Source organism: Streptopelia decaocto (genome assembly GCF_964273445.1).
Source record: "Streptopelia decaocto genome assembly, chromosome: Z".
NCBI classification, from domain to species: domain Eukaryota; kingdom Metazoa; phylum Chordata; class Aves; order Columbiformes; family Columbidae; genus Streptopelia; species Streptopelia decaocto.
Genome location: NC_138657.1, coordinates 46,105,982 through 46,119,810, shown reverse-complemented (window position 1 = coordinate 46,119,810; position 13,829 = coordinate 46,105,982). Strand labels below are relative to the sequence as shown.

Genomic DNA, 13,829 nt, shown 5'->3' with positions numbered 1-13,829 from the left:
GACACAAAAAATAATGTAGACCTTATTAATGTGTGCAGTTGTTTGAGCTTGTGAAAACGAAAGAAAAATAAACACGCCCTGGAGACCCATCACTTAGTGGGAATTCCCATTAGGTTTCTTGTGCATTAGAGAATCTGATTAGCATACAAATTGTCCAGAATCTATTGATTCAGATACTGCAATAGGACAATATGAATGTGCATTATATGTCAAAACTGCAAGTTCTAAACCAATTCACAATAAAAAGACGAAAACAGAGTGAAAGAGGGATTATGATCTGGCTTCAAAGATTTAATAGACGGATTGCTTTGTTGTGGACTGTTAAGAGCTAAACAAACATGAATTTCCTATTCAGTGTATGCAATACCTACATTTCACCTTAACAAGACCTTTATTTTTGTAAGCTTTTCTTCATTTTACCTTCAAAGGAAGTACAGGAGCAGGCCTTTGGAAGGAAAAATGCATTTATTAACATACTTTTTCTATGTCATATTTCTGGATATTCTTTTGTGGGGAGTTGAATAAATGCTGTGATGTTATCCCAGTATGGTAACACTTCTTAAACAGATGGAACATAAATAACGTCAGCATGGGAATTCATAAAAGCAGTTTGCTCTGAGGAATCACTCTGTTTAGCTGTTCCCTCCCCCTCCCCCCTACCCGCACCCTGGGATGCCATATTGTTAAACCGGTATTTTACAGCAGTGGCTTCCGTGCTAGTATAGTTGCAGCAGTAGAAGGAGGGAGAATGACAGAGATCATAGAATTAAATGCCTGGAGTTGGCCACAGAAAGCAGAAGGCACAGTTCCTACACAATGGAGAAATGAAGATGACTCCTTATTTAACCACTCTCTTTCCATGTTGCCCCACAAATTAATATTTCTTACTGTAGGTGAGGCTTCACATGATGTTTGGTGATAGGTGAGATTTAAAGCCACATCCTGAACTGTTGTATTTTCATGGATAAGTAAAAGCCCTGAGCTGATTAGATGGGCTGGGGGTGTGCACAATACTCTGCTTTGTGGGGATCCAGGTTTGGGAGCGACCTTGAGGCTTTGCTTCCTCAGGCAAACTAAGGCTTGTAAGCATTACAAAGCCTCCCGGGAGAAGCTGGCATTTTTCAGGGAGCTTTCACATTCCCCATTGGCTGATTATTCAGCCTTGGAGGAGAATGCCTATCTTCATAGCCCCAGGGTGATGCAGGGTTTGCAGCTGCCACGTTATGAATAGGGGGTTGCATTGAAGGAGAAATCACTTCAAAACCAAGGGGTGAAAAAGGCTGTTAAATGCCACTGCATACCAAGGTACTGCATCAGGGAGTTAAAACCAGCATGGACGGATGTAGGAAGGAGAAGTAAATGCAAGAAGGGAGAAGAAGAAATAGGAGAAGTGAAAATCAGAGAAAATTAAATGCAACATAATAAAAAAACCCACATAAAGCCACAAAAAGCTCTGAACGCTGAGAATAGCCAGACTGCAAGCTACTTGTGGCCTTTGCTGTTGGCATCATGAGGACCTGAGCAGCTGGAACTGGCAGCAGAGCAGTCTGTCAGGGACAGGAATAGTCTGGGCTGTTGTTGTCATGCTGCCTTTGCTGCCTGGGAAGCCATCGCCACCTTGGAGCCTGAGGAGGTTAGGGGTTACTTCATAATAGTCCCACTAGGGAATCACAAATGTGAGGTTGTTTCTTACCCTTCTGTCTCTCTCTGGTATTTATAAAGCCATAAACTAGTATCTCCCAGTACTTCTGCACCTGTGAAATAAAAACAAACACACAAACAAAAAAAGCCCAGAACATTGCCATCCCTAAATAATCTGCCTTTACATCAACTGTAAAGCATTTACTGCAATATAGCTGTCTCTGAACATTATTCCTGGGCTGAAGCATGGAAATGAGCCAAACACAGTAATGGTGAAATAAGTGAACAGCGAAAACAGTGCTTGAGAACAGTTCGGAATTATTTCTGATACAGCTCTGTCACTGGGCAAGGGAGAGTCAATGTAACAGATGCTAAAATGCAGAACTCTGCTGTGCTACTTGATCTTCATTTAAATTTGGATTATATCTATCCAAAAGCATTTTTGATTATAATAGGCCCTTTAGTTTAAGGAGAAAAAAAAAAATAAGGCAAGCTGTATCTCTGATGTACAATCTTTGAGAAACTTTGGACTTCAGTGACACCATTTATGCATGTTGAATCTGCCTAAAAGTTGCATCCCTCACAATTGAGATGGTGTGGAACAGTCTAGCTGTAGACACTGAGTTTATATAATCCCCATGAAAAGAGTTACCTGATCTGTCCATGCAAATGTAGTCTCTACCACTGTGTAAAACACTAATTTATTAAACTGCATGCATTTTGGTGAATTCTAGGTGCAACTTTAGCAACAGCTGGGGTTTTGCACTAATTCTGTGTCCTGGTTTCAGCTGGGATAGGGTTAATTTTCTTCATAGTAGCTGGTATAATGCTGTGTTTTGGATATAGAATAAGGATAATGTTGATAACACAGTGATGTTTCAGTTGTTGTTAAGTGGTCAAGCACTTCTCAGCTTCTCCTACTGGCCTACTAGCAAGAAGGCAGAGGGGGTACTGGAAGCTGGGAGGGGACACAGCCAGGACAGCTGACCCAAACTGACCAAAGGGATATTCCATACCATACAATGCCATGTATATAAACTTGGGAGAAGCTGGCCAGGGGCAGTCACTGCCTGGGGATGGCCTGAACATCGGTCAGTGGGTGGTGAGCAATTGCATTGTGCATCACTTATTTTGTATATTCTATTATTTTATTACTTAATTTATTATTCTTTTAGTTGATAATTATTGCTTATTATTATTCTCTCTGCTATCCTATTGAACTGTATTCATCTCAACCTGTGATTAGTTTTTCAATTCTCTCACTCATCACATTAAAAGGGGATGGGGTGAGTGAGCTTCTGTGTGGTGCTTGGTTGCCAGCTGGGGTTAAACCATGGCACTCTGCAATAAAATAGGATAAGAAAAATAAAAATAAAGGGGATCCAGTTGGAGATAGTATCTTCTGTAATTCAGTAGAAAATGTGAGGCATGCTATTCAAGCTACATTTCTTGTATCTGCAAAAGGGAAATTACCATTTTGGCTAAGTAGTTTCTCTGTGAATGGAATTCTTGCTGAAATATTTGTGTGCATGAGTATGCATTGTTACTGGTTTGGTTAGTTTGTTGGGTTTTTTTAATCCTGGACATCACAAAGGTAAATGAAGTGAGCGGAAAGCCTTCTTGGAAATGAACAGAAAGCAAGCAGCTGTACTGTGATCACAGATGAGCAACGACTGTATACTAGTGCTCACTGGGAATGGCCAGGGATTGGTGTGAGCCTGGTGTGTCCTGTCCCTCCTGGCCACAAAGGGCTGTGTGGGCTCCAGGACATTTCTGAGGACCTTCTACAAAAGTGTTATTCCAAAACATATTGTACTCAGCCAGATAAGAGGTGGCAGTAGCTGGGCACTGCTTTGGCTTGCAATGGGAAGTTCTACTGTTGTTTATATTTTATGCATACTCTCGCTGAATTCTAGTGGAATAGGAATTGTGATTCAGAGCTTGTCATTCAAGAAATTACTTTTCAGTTGAAAAAAGCCTTAAAATTGAAGTCACTGGTGGATTACATTTACCATTATTTCTGTACAGGGTCTGTCTTGTTAAAAGTTATCTGAACAACAGCATGTCAGACAATAGTTTTTACAGTTCTGCCTTTGTTGTCTTTATTGGTATTTATAGGAGAAGCCCAGATGTACAAGCTAAAGAAGAACTGTGGAAACATATTCAGTAAGTACAGACCTCGCAGGGAGCTGCTCGGACTGCTCAGTTTTCCTCTAATGTAGTTATTCATATCCCCTACACTGTGACTATGAGGCATTATGTTCTGAGTTAGTTATGTGCTGCAGTAAATTATACAAATATAAATGACCTGATATGTGTAGAAGATACTGCAGACCACTGAATGCACTGAGTACAGGTTACTATTGTATGGTGGTGAATTATTGAAGAAGAATACAGCATTTTAGAGACTGATTCTTCTGTGGCTTCCAAAATGTCCTTGTTTGTAATACTGAGACTTTTAGGATGATACCATGTATGACACAAAACTACCAGTAAGGAAATTACTTAGCTATTCCACAGTATATTTCATGTTCAGCACAAACAATATTCATATATATTGCGAAGCAAGATGATCAGATTTACAGGAAGGTGAGAGGAGGGTGGAACAGGATGCGGCATGCAGTTGAAGCAGTCAAGGTAAATTTAGACACCTTAATAGGCTTCCTATTTTGATGTCAAGATAGCTTCAGGGCTGACAACAGCTTGTTTCAGTAAATCTTTTCAGCCTAATATAATAAAAAAAAAAAACAACTAACTGTTTTGCGCTTGGTAGCTACTGTTACATTTTTTACTTTGCCTAATCCTTTCTAGGAAGGAGCTTGTGGATCCATCTGGCCTGTCTGAGGAGCAATTGAAAGAAATCCCATACACTAAAATAGAGTGAGTTTATGTTGGGATTTTTCTTTGTGAATATAAAAGCCTGCTTTTCTTCTTTCACTGTGAACTCTGTCATACTGAAATAGGAGTAGTTTTTCACATAATCTCTCAGCTTTTATCTGTTACAAATGCTCGTCTATCATGGGTTTGGTGAGGGTACTTAATAATTTTAAAACCTAATATTTTGTCCTTTCAAAATATGAAAAAAATCATCTCTCCCTATCTCTCCCACACACTCACGAACCTGCCATATGTCTTTATGTTCTGTATCAGTCCCTATGCCATCCATCAGTCTATTTTATGTTATATGCCACAGAATCAGGGAGAACTGAATGCAAACAAGCAAATCCATTTATTTCCTAAACCTCTGTTTCCTTTAACATTTTTATTGCAATCATCTAAGGCACCATCTGAGCTGTTCAGCCCACTTACCTTGCTTGTCATGGTCAACTGCCAGGGCATAGCTGTTTCCTTAAGAACAGACACTTATTTCACTGTGATAATTGCCCATTTGGGATGCCATGTGTCAGTGCAAGCAGCTGCATGTGGCAGAAATGGGATGCCGGTTTGCATTATAATGTGCTTCCCCAACACCACCAAACAGGAAAAGCTGATGTTAAAGCTGTATATATTAATGCATTCTTCATTAAGTAGTTTCATCTTCAAATACGGGCATGCCAGCTAGTGACCTTTTTACTTTTAAAGCATTGAATTCCGAATACAGAATTCTAAGAAAAGCATCAACCTCTTAATTGCAGCCAGTGCAAGAAGTCATTTTCCATTTTTCATACTTTAATAAGAAATGGGAGGATCTCTCAGTCTGCAGTTGAATCTATTTTTTGTGTCAAAGGTCTGGTTTGCTAACCATTGTGAATTCTGTGTCTCTCTTAGGACTCAAGGTGACCCGATCCGCATTAGACATTCACATTCCCCTCGAAGTTACCGTCAGTACCGGCGGTCCCAGTGCTCTGATGGTGAAAGATCTGTCTTGTCTGAAGTGAAGTATGTGAATATGCTTATTAGCAATGAACTGGTTTAGTGTGGCTTAGAAGTTATTCAAAGATCATGGTTAGATTAGAAGTGACACAAAACATGGGTGGTTGCTGGCACAGGATTCAGGCAACCCTAACATAGTAGGTCTTCAGACCTAAATGACTCAAACAAATACAAAACCATTTGTGGTCTATTTTGGGCCACAGAGCCTTGCTTGATCCACTCCGAAGGGGAAAAACTGAAAAAGTTGAAATAAACTTGTATTGCTTTTCATTAGTAAGTCACGAAGTTGCATAACAGATAAGAACTCATGACTTGCTTTCCAGACACCTTCATACTTAATAGAGTTAAAATATCATTTCTATTAACGCCGTAATTTGTTTAATGAGAACTCCAGTACAACCCTCTTCAGCAACTGGTGGATCAGTCTTTCCTAGAAGACTGATTTATAAAGGGTGTACTTATGAATGTAAAAGCGACAGTCCCATTCTCAAGTTTTATTAAGGCCTTAATAGCAAAAGCAGATGATGTCACGCACCTGGGAGGCTAGTTCTAGCTGGGTGGCACCCTGAAGGAGGTGTGGCATACGTATGATTTCAGGTGAGACTCATCTCCCATGAAGTTGGGCTGCCTCTGTAGACCAGGAGACAGGCACCTTTAGAAGGGGTGAGATTACGTGTATGCCACAAAGGCGCGCACTGACTATTGAGTATCTGTGTGATAGCTTTTGGGTGTCTAAAGTCAGGTGATAAGCCTTTTGGATTTTGCCTTTCAGATCTCTGTAGCTCTCTGGGTCAGTTTCATTATTCTTACTGTGCACAGTTATAGTCTACTTCGTTATAGCAATATCCATTCTGTAATGTTGTAATTTCAGTGCAAAAACTGATCTGGTGCCTCCACTGCCTATTACACGATCTTCAGATCCCAGAGGTTCCGACATCCAGTTGACTCAACAGGTTAGTAATTTTGCATCCTTTGCAATTATTCTTTTTTAGGAGGGAAGGGGCGGGGACTAGTGCTTTATTTAGATTAGATCTTTGTTTTTCAGTGAAAATTAAAGCTGGCTTAGATTTTTTTCAGCAGCAGTGTGACTTCAAATTTCACATTTTGCAGTCTGACTACTTTGTTTATATTTCCAAATATATGTGGTTCTGTAGCATATGCCTCTGCAAACACTTGCTTCTGCTACTGAAGGACTCTTTCCCGGTTTGAGTTTGACGCTTCCTTAAGATGATACCCTGTTCTCCACAAGAGGAGAATCAACTTTCACAGTTTCTTAAAATATGCAAGTGTGTTTAGGATGTAGTTGTAATCACAGCCTAGTATCATTTCTTCACCTCATTAGAGCTTTTCATAGAGTTTTGTTGCTTGGACTTGAAGCATTGCTTGCCTATTTTTTTTTCCCAAGTTCTGCATAGTTTTTTACATTACTCACATCTTAAAAGGATAAAATTTGTCTTTTAAAATGTAATCACTGTCTTTCAACATAAATGATAATACTATATCTCTCACCTTTCATAGTTGTATTAAGCTCAAAATGTGAGAAGCAAATTATATTCAAAAAGTACTTGCAGGTCTGTTGTACAAGCACACAAAAGGAAAATCAAAACGTGGAATAGAGAATTCCAGACACATTTCTACCTAACTTCCCACACCAGTCCTCATGTCTCTTAATCTGACATGTGGATATACCAAAACTACAGGGTTACCCTGTATGTAGTATGGAAACTCCACAGAATACAAACAGCAAAACATGTCATATCTTACATTATCGTATCTTAAGAAACTTAAGTAACTTAAGCTTTAACAATTTTAAAACAATAAACAGATATTTTTCACTTTAAGGCTAGCTAACACACTACCTGTTCTTTGATAGGCATTAAATTATAGGATATTTGTGTTCCTGTATATGAGGAAAATGGAAAAAGATCAGCTGTTCTTGATGTTTCTGTAAGGACTTGTTCCAACAGTGAAGTTGGTATCTTTATGGCTAAGCACATTTACGTGTTTTGTAGAATTAGGTAACTTGTGTGATTGAGTTCTGTTCAGAATTCACATTGTCTTATTTCCATTGTTATCCAATGTAATGTGGCGTAAATTCATGCCCTGGAAGAAATTATTGTTACAGCGTTAAGTGTCCACAAACACGTCTCCTTTCCTTCTGCCCCAGACCCAGTCACAACAGTAGCCATCAATTTCTTGTGAGCACTTGCTTGCAACATTTTGCTAAATATTAAATAATTAGTTCTGGCATTTTCTGAATATGGGATGTGAACCCAGCTAGCACAGAGGGGCAGCAGCTGGCTGGAGAGAAGAAAGTCAAGATGGGGGGAAGAGTTCTGTTTGATCAAATAAATGTAGGGACTTCAATATTTCTGGTGTGTGTATGTGTGTGTATATATATATATATATATATATAAAAAATATATAAAATGCTATATCCTTAGCCTAAGGCTGTCATAACAGCAGTTATCAAAATACAGGTTTTAAATTCTGCTATACTTTTTCAACAACGTTTTAATTTGTTCCCTTCAGAGACAAAATGGATCTAAAGACAGCCTAATAGAAGAAACATCTCAGCTATCCACTAACGACATCGATGGAAAATCCATCACTAAGATAATAAAAACTGTACAGGTGTCACGCTTCAAGGTGGAGACTTGACTGCTGTAACTGAAGATAGTGAATGGATTTTATTCTTTGGAAACTGAGATTTGTGTATGTGTGCAAGGGAAGGAGCAGAAGTCGATGTGGTAGCAATTTCTTCAGGACACTCTGAAGCGCAGCCTGATTGCTGGGAAGGCCAAGCAATGCTTTCATCACTGACACCATTCTAGTGGTGTGACTGATTGAAGAGAAGCTGCCTGATTAGACAACAAAAAAGAAAAGTCATGGTAAAACTGAATGATCAGCAGTTACATTTCCAAAAAATGAGCAAAAAAAATTTGCTGCAAGAAGACAGACTTTATGGTCTGCTCTGTAACTGAATACCCTTTTTCCAAAAGATGACTGTTAACTGACATGATCAGGACCAGATGCTTCAAGAGAAGCAAAATAGTCATATTTTTGGCCAATTGTGCAATACAGTGTGATATGGGGAGAATTATCTTCACAATTTTATATGGGGATCAACTTGTGTCCTGAGACATAAGGACTGATAGCTCTTAAAAGGTTTATTTTAACCTAGCACAACAACAAATGCTCACGTTGCTAATAAAAACGTTGACTCAACTTGTTTTATCTCAAAAAATAGTAGACTTGGTAACACCCTGTAGCAGAGAGTTCCAGAGGTGATTCAGATTTACTTTACCTTGGTTGTTTTAAGCATCCTCAATTTTGAATGTACTTTTATAGAATGTTCAAATAAATAGTCCCTCTACATACCATAGAAATACATCTATCACCTTATCGTAAACCACACTGGAAAAAAACCCTGGAGAATATGTACTGACCCACTACATTAACACTGCTTAGCAAGGCACTTAAGTACTGGTTAAATTAAACTTGTAGAGTAGGATTCTTTTTTTTTAAGCTAGATTAGCAAAGTCTGCCTTAATCTCTTTCCATATGAAATAATCAATGCTAGTACCTTCTGATACATTTCTCTGAGCCATTTCTATGATGATAAAACGACAAAGGCAGTATTTCAGGTATAATAATAGCAATTTTTTTATGTTGTCACAGTAGGAATAGTAAGATTTAATTATGCTGCACATTGAGTGGGTTATCTCCTAGTAGGTATCTGAAGTGATGCCTAGCTCTTCTGTCCTATTATTTTGTACAAATAGCTGAAGTTATTTCTCTGCCTCCCATTTGTCCACAGTCAGCACATGGATGAGCCTTCTGGTGTTGCCAATTTCCTAAGCTTATCAAAATCTTTGTGTTGTGAAAGTAACTTGTGCTAAGTGTAATCCCCAAACTAAATATTGAATTTGTTGAACAGCATTGGAAGTGGCTATAGTAGCTCATGTGCCTTCTTACATCTGTCCTGTTTAAACTCAACCCCTACCACCTTCAGTGACTGGCAGTGATCCTGTGTCTTCTACCCTGAACACCACCACACCAGGGGACTGCAGCCCTGACAGAAAAGCAATACTGTGTGAGGTACATAAGGCATCTGAGTTATGCTTTACAAGAGGCGTACTAGTACACATTTTAAGTAACAAAACTGAGAAGTGAAACTTTGTATGATGTATTCTTTTTTCCATTCTATTTTGAATCTTTCTTGTCTTAACATCTGAGGTGGGCAACAGGATGCTACTGGTCTGGGTGGCAGCCATACAGTTTGTATATTCCTGTTACAGCATGGATTGGTCTGCAGGTTGGGAAATGCTGCATCGTGCTAGGGAAGGCAAATTTACTTCATAAATATTTTTCTTTCATAACTTATTTTGGACAGTTCTGCTTCTTCAGTCTCAATGAACAAATCTAAGGGAAGGAAAGAGTTTCAGACCCCTCTGTGGTAAGAAGTCTGTTTTCATGGAGCTTCTTCAGCATTTTCTGAATTTTCTATGTATTTCATCCTAGGACATTTTTGAGCTTGGCTTAAAGTATTTGCTCAAACTGTTTTGTAAGTCTGTTAAATGGTTTCATTGTCATTACTCTGATTTAAAATCATCCTTTAGGATGTATTTGTGAAGTTGTGTAGTATTCTCACAAGCACCAGTTAAACAAACAAAACCAAAAAAAAGAAAAACAAGCAAAAAACCAACAACACTGAACACAATAAAAAAATCACTGGGGCAACGACAGTAGTGATACAGATTAATCTAGAGCACCAGTGTCTTTTGGAAGACTACTGAAATACGACAAACCACACAAGAATTGCTTACAGTGTCTGCAATGAAGCCACTCCTTACTTCTTCAAGATGTTCCAAGTTGGAGCATATGCACTTGCTTGCAGTTTGTTGCTTTCTAAGTCATTACCATTATTCTGCATTCCTTACTCAGGCACAGGCAAGTAGAACATATTTACCACTTTAGGAGGATTTGCGTTGTTACTGTTTGACAATTGTCTGTACATAGTGTCCGTATCTTGCCAATCCTTAAGTACTGATCAAGAAGAAAATAACTTGTAAAGTTTATATCCAACCTCATGTTTTCCTGTATGTTGTCATTTATTTGCCTGTGGGCTTTTGTGTATTGTTGCTGGATGTCATCAGGCAAGTGTGTTGTGTTTTTCTTATCCCACTGCATCAGAAGCTAGGCTTCTATCTAGCTTCCTAGTGATAGCTTTCAAATCTTAATCACATAAATGCCAACTTTTTTGCATTTAAATGAGAAATTTACAGAAAGAACCCTGGATTTGGGTTAGTGGTTTTATCTCCAATGAGACAATGTAGGAAGCAGGTTTTAGAAAGTCTAATGCTCAGTGTGGGGCACTACAATACAGTTCTGTAGCTGCAAAAGACTAAGCTTAATGCCTGTATTACTTATCAAGTGTTAGTGGCGGAGCAAGGCAAGGCTTGGACAAGCATGTCACTGTCAGCTAATAGTACAGAAAAAGAAACTTCTACCATGAATGTAAGCCTCCTTTCTCTTCAGGCTTCTTTTTCTCAGTCGTTTGAGGAAAGGCACCTTTTCTTGTGATCTTATTTTTTTTTCCAAGAGATACCTGCAAGTGGTCAATCACTGAAAGCACTTACTGTGCCACAGCAATGCTCTGTAGGCCTAAACCAGCCCTACACCATCTCTAAGTGGCTAGTCTCTTACACCTCTGAGCTACACCTTGACCTTTCCACAGTTCCACCCTTCCTCAGATTTCTTGGGGTTTTCACTGCCCAGAGGCAGTTATGATTTCAGAAGTGGAGTTCAGATGTCAGTCCAAAATGCCTGTACTTCCTGATGAGTCAGGCAAAAGACTTGCAGATGTGCAACCACGTCAGGTGGTTCACCCTGCAGTTGCATAGCATACAGACCTGTCCTCCTGTGGACAAAGGACTGATATTTGAGACATTTTCATCCTAATTCTGCTTCTAGTCTGCTGAATTGATCTCAGGCCAACAATTTTAACATTGTGCCACTGCATATACCTCTTCTGAGACTTCTGTAAGTGCTAAGAGGCATGAACTCTCACTTATTAATTAGCAACACCTACAACATAGATATACCTCTTTGCAAAACATGTATTTCATGCAATAAAGAGGGCTTGCTAACCACACAATAGCATTTTTGTATATTCCATACTGATCCCCTTGCTTGTTAGCTGGTGTCTTTCATTAGGAGCTAGCCTTGACTTGCTGTTTTCTACTCTGCACTTCTTAACACTGTTCATAACCTTGCAACTCATATTCTGATCAGGCTCACTTCTTAACACTGTTCATAACCTTGCAACTCATATTCTGATCAGGCTCATTATATTGAAGATGCTGGAAAAAAAAATCACTACTATTTAAGTTGCCAAATCAATCATCTTTATACAGGTGAATATTGAACTGAGTAGATAGCACAGTTTCTTTTGGGAAAGCCTATTTAATTCAAAGCTCCACAGAAAGATGTTTGAAAACATACATAAACATATCAATGTGATGCATATGTTCTATGTACATTAAGTATTCATGAAGCAACTGTGTGCTGTTTTAAATTGAGTTTGATAGATGGCTGTGTCAATACTTGTGTCCAAGTTATTGAAAAGTAAAGTAAAACTTGAATTTTTAGGACATTCCATGGTTGCCTCTGTGTCTTATTTACATTACACAAAGGAGCAAAGCCTTCAGAAACACAGATTCATTGGACAACACCATCTGGTAAAAACAGGTGTAGTACCAATTAAAATCCACTTGAGGATACAGCTTCTCCAGATTAAGTACTTTTCCTGGTAGCAGAAAGTCACAGCAGACAAAATAAACTGTCAAACCAGGTACACAGATGCAGAGCCAGTGTGGAAGATGCTTTACACTTAATTTATCCTTTATATATGTCTCCTTGATAAGAGTTAAGGTGGTTGGCCTTGGCTGGATGCCAGATGCCCACCAAGCTGCTTTATCAATCCCCTCATCAGCAGGACAGGGGGCAGAAAAAATAAGATGGAAAAAAACCAACAACCTTGTGGGTCAAGATAAAGGTGTTTTCCTAAAGCAAAGGCCATGTGCAGAAGCAAAGGGAAAACTAAAAGATTCACTCTCTTCTCCCCATCAGCAGGTGCTGTCCAGCCACTTCCCGGGAAATGAGGCTTCAGTACATGTAGTGGTTCCCCTGGAAAACAAATGTAGTAACACTTGTCCCTTTCTCTTTATTGCTGAGCAGACACCATATCGTATGGACTAACGCTTTGGTCAGTTTAGGTCAGCTGTCCCAGCTGTGTTCGCTCCCAAGATCTTGCCCACTCCCAGCCCACTAGGCATGGGAGGTGTTAGAGAGATAGCCCTGATGCTGTACCAGAGATGCTCAGCTGTAGCCCCACTGGTATGTTATCAACACCCTTAGAGCTGCCAGTACAAAGCACAGTGCTATGAGGGCTGCTGTTGGGAAAATTAACACCATTCCAGCCAGACCCAACATAAGAGGGAAGAAAACCACTGCCCTCCCAGCTGGTCACAATTTAAAAGATACACTTTACTCCCTGCATCATTAAGATCTCAGAAATAGCTAAGAGTATGCATTTATTTCCTAAAAGAGGTTAGCAGAATGTCCTCAACGTTCTTCATAGATTATTACCATTAAATTTAGTAAAAATGAGCAAGGCAAGAGATAGCAGATTTGAGTTCAAGAATTCCCCCACAGGTCACCAACTGATAGATGGTTTCCATTCAATAGAGCTAGCCTTAGTCAACTCAGATGCAGTGTGCTAAAAGGTCAAAGCCAGTTTTCTCTCTGTGAATCTCTTGAGGGTTCTGATTTGCAGCCTTAATAGTGAGCCCTCTTCCGCACAGCACTGGAGGCAAGTATTATAGACAGCCATCATTAAAACTGTTTAAAAACAATTAAAATTGTTGCTTTCAAGAGTTTTTTTAATAAGTCTTAAAAGCTACTCCTGCCAGTCTTGCACTTTAAGAACAAAGACCCATGAGCAAAACTCCTGAACAGATGGTATCTTCAGGGAATATAATCCCTAACAGAAACCCTAGGCTTTCAAGTGCATCCAATAATTACATATTGGATCACTAAAAATTAATTACTCTTGTCTAAGCCTCCTTCCCTCTTGACAATCCAAACACCCAGACTTTGCATTAGTAATGGGCTTACACTTATTACTGAAAAAGTATAGACATTGCAAGATATGTAATTTCAGCATTTGCTCTTCTGATAAAATTAATTTATGATAAGTCCTCCTGAAAAAAAGAAGCAGGACTTCCAGTTGTTATCCTTACAGTATTTAA

At 39.1% G+C, this 13,829-nt stretch overlaps 1 protein-coding gene across 1 annotated transcript in view; it reads left to right on the top strand.

Moving 5' to 3' along the window:
- EPB41L4A (erythrocyte membrane protein band 4.1 like 4A) overlaps window positions 1–8,186 on the top strand; it is a 130,663-nt gene extending 122,477 nt beyond the window's left edge. Inside the window, exons 20-24 of the mRNA XM_082074820.1 lie at window positions 3,760–3,807; window positions 4,453–4,521; window positions 5,410–5,520; window positions 6,386–6,467; window positions 8,047–8,186. Of these exons, the coding sequence (XP_081930946.1) occupies window positions 3,760–3,807; window positions 4,453–4,521; window positions 5,410–5,520; window positions 6,386–6,467; window positions 8,047–8,175 (439 nt within the window). The 3' untranslated portion in view covers window positions 8,176–8,186. The remainder of the gene's footprint in view (window positions 1–3,759; window positions 3,808–4,452; window positions 4,522–5,409; window positions 5,521–6,385; window positions 6,468–8,046) is intronic.
- Window positions 8,187–13,829: the final 5,643 nt, after the last annotated feature.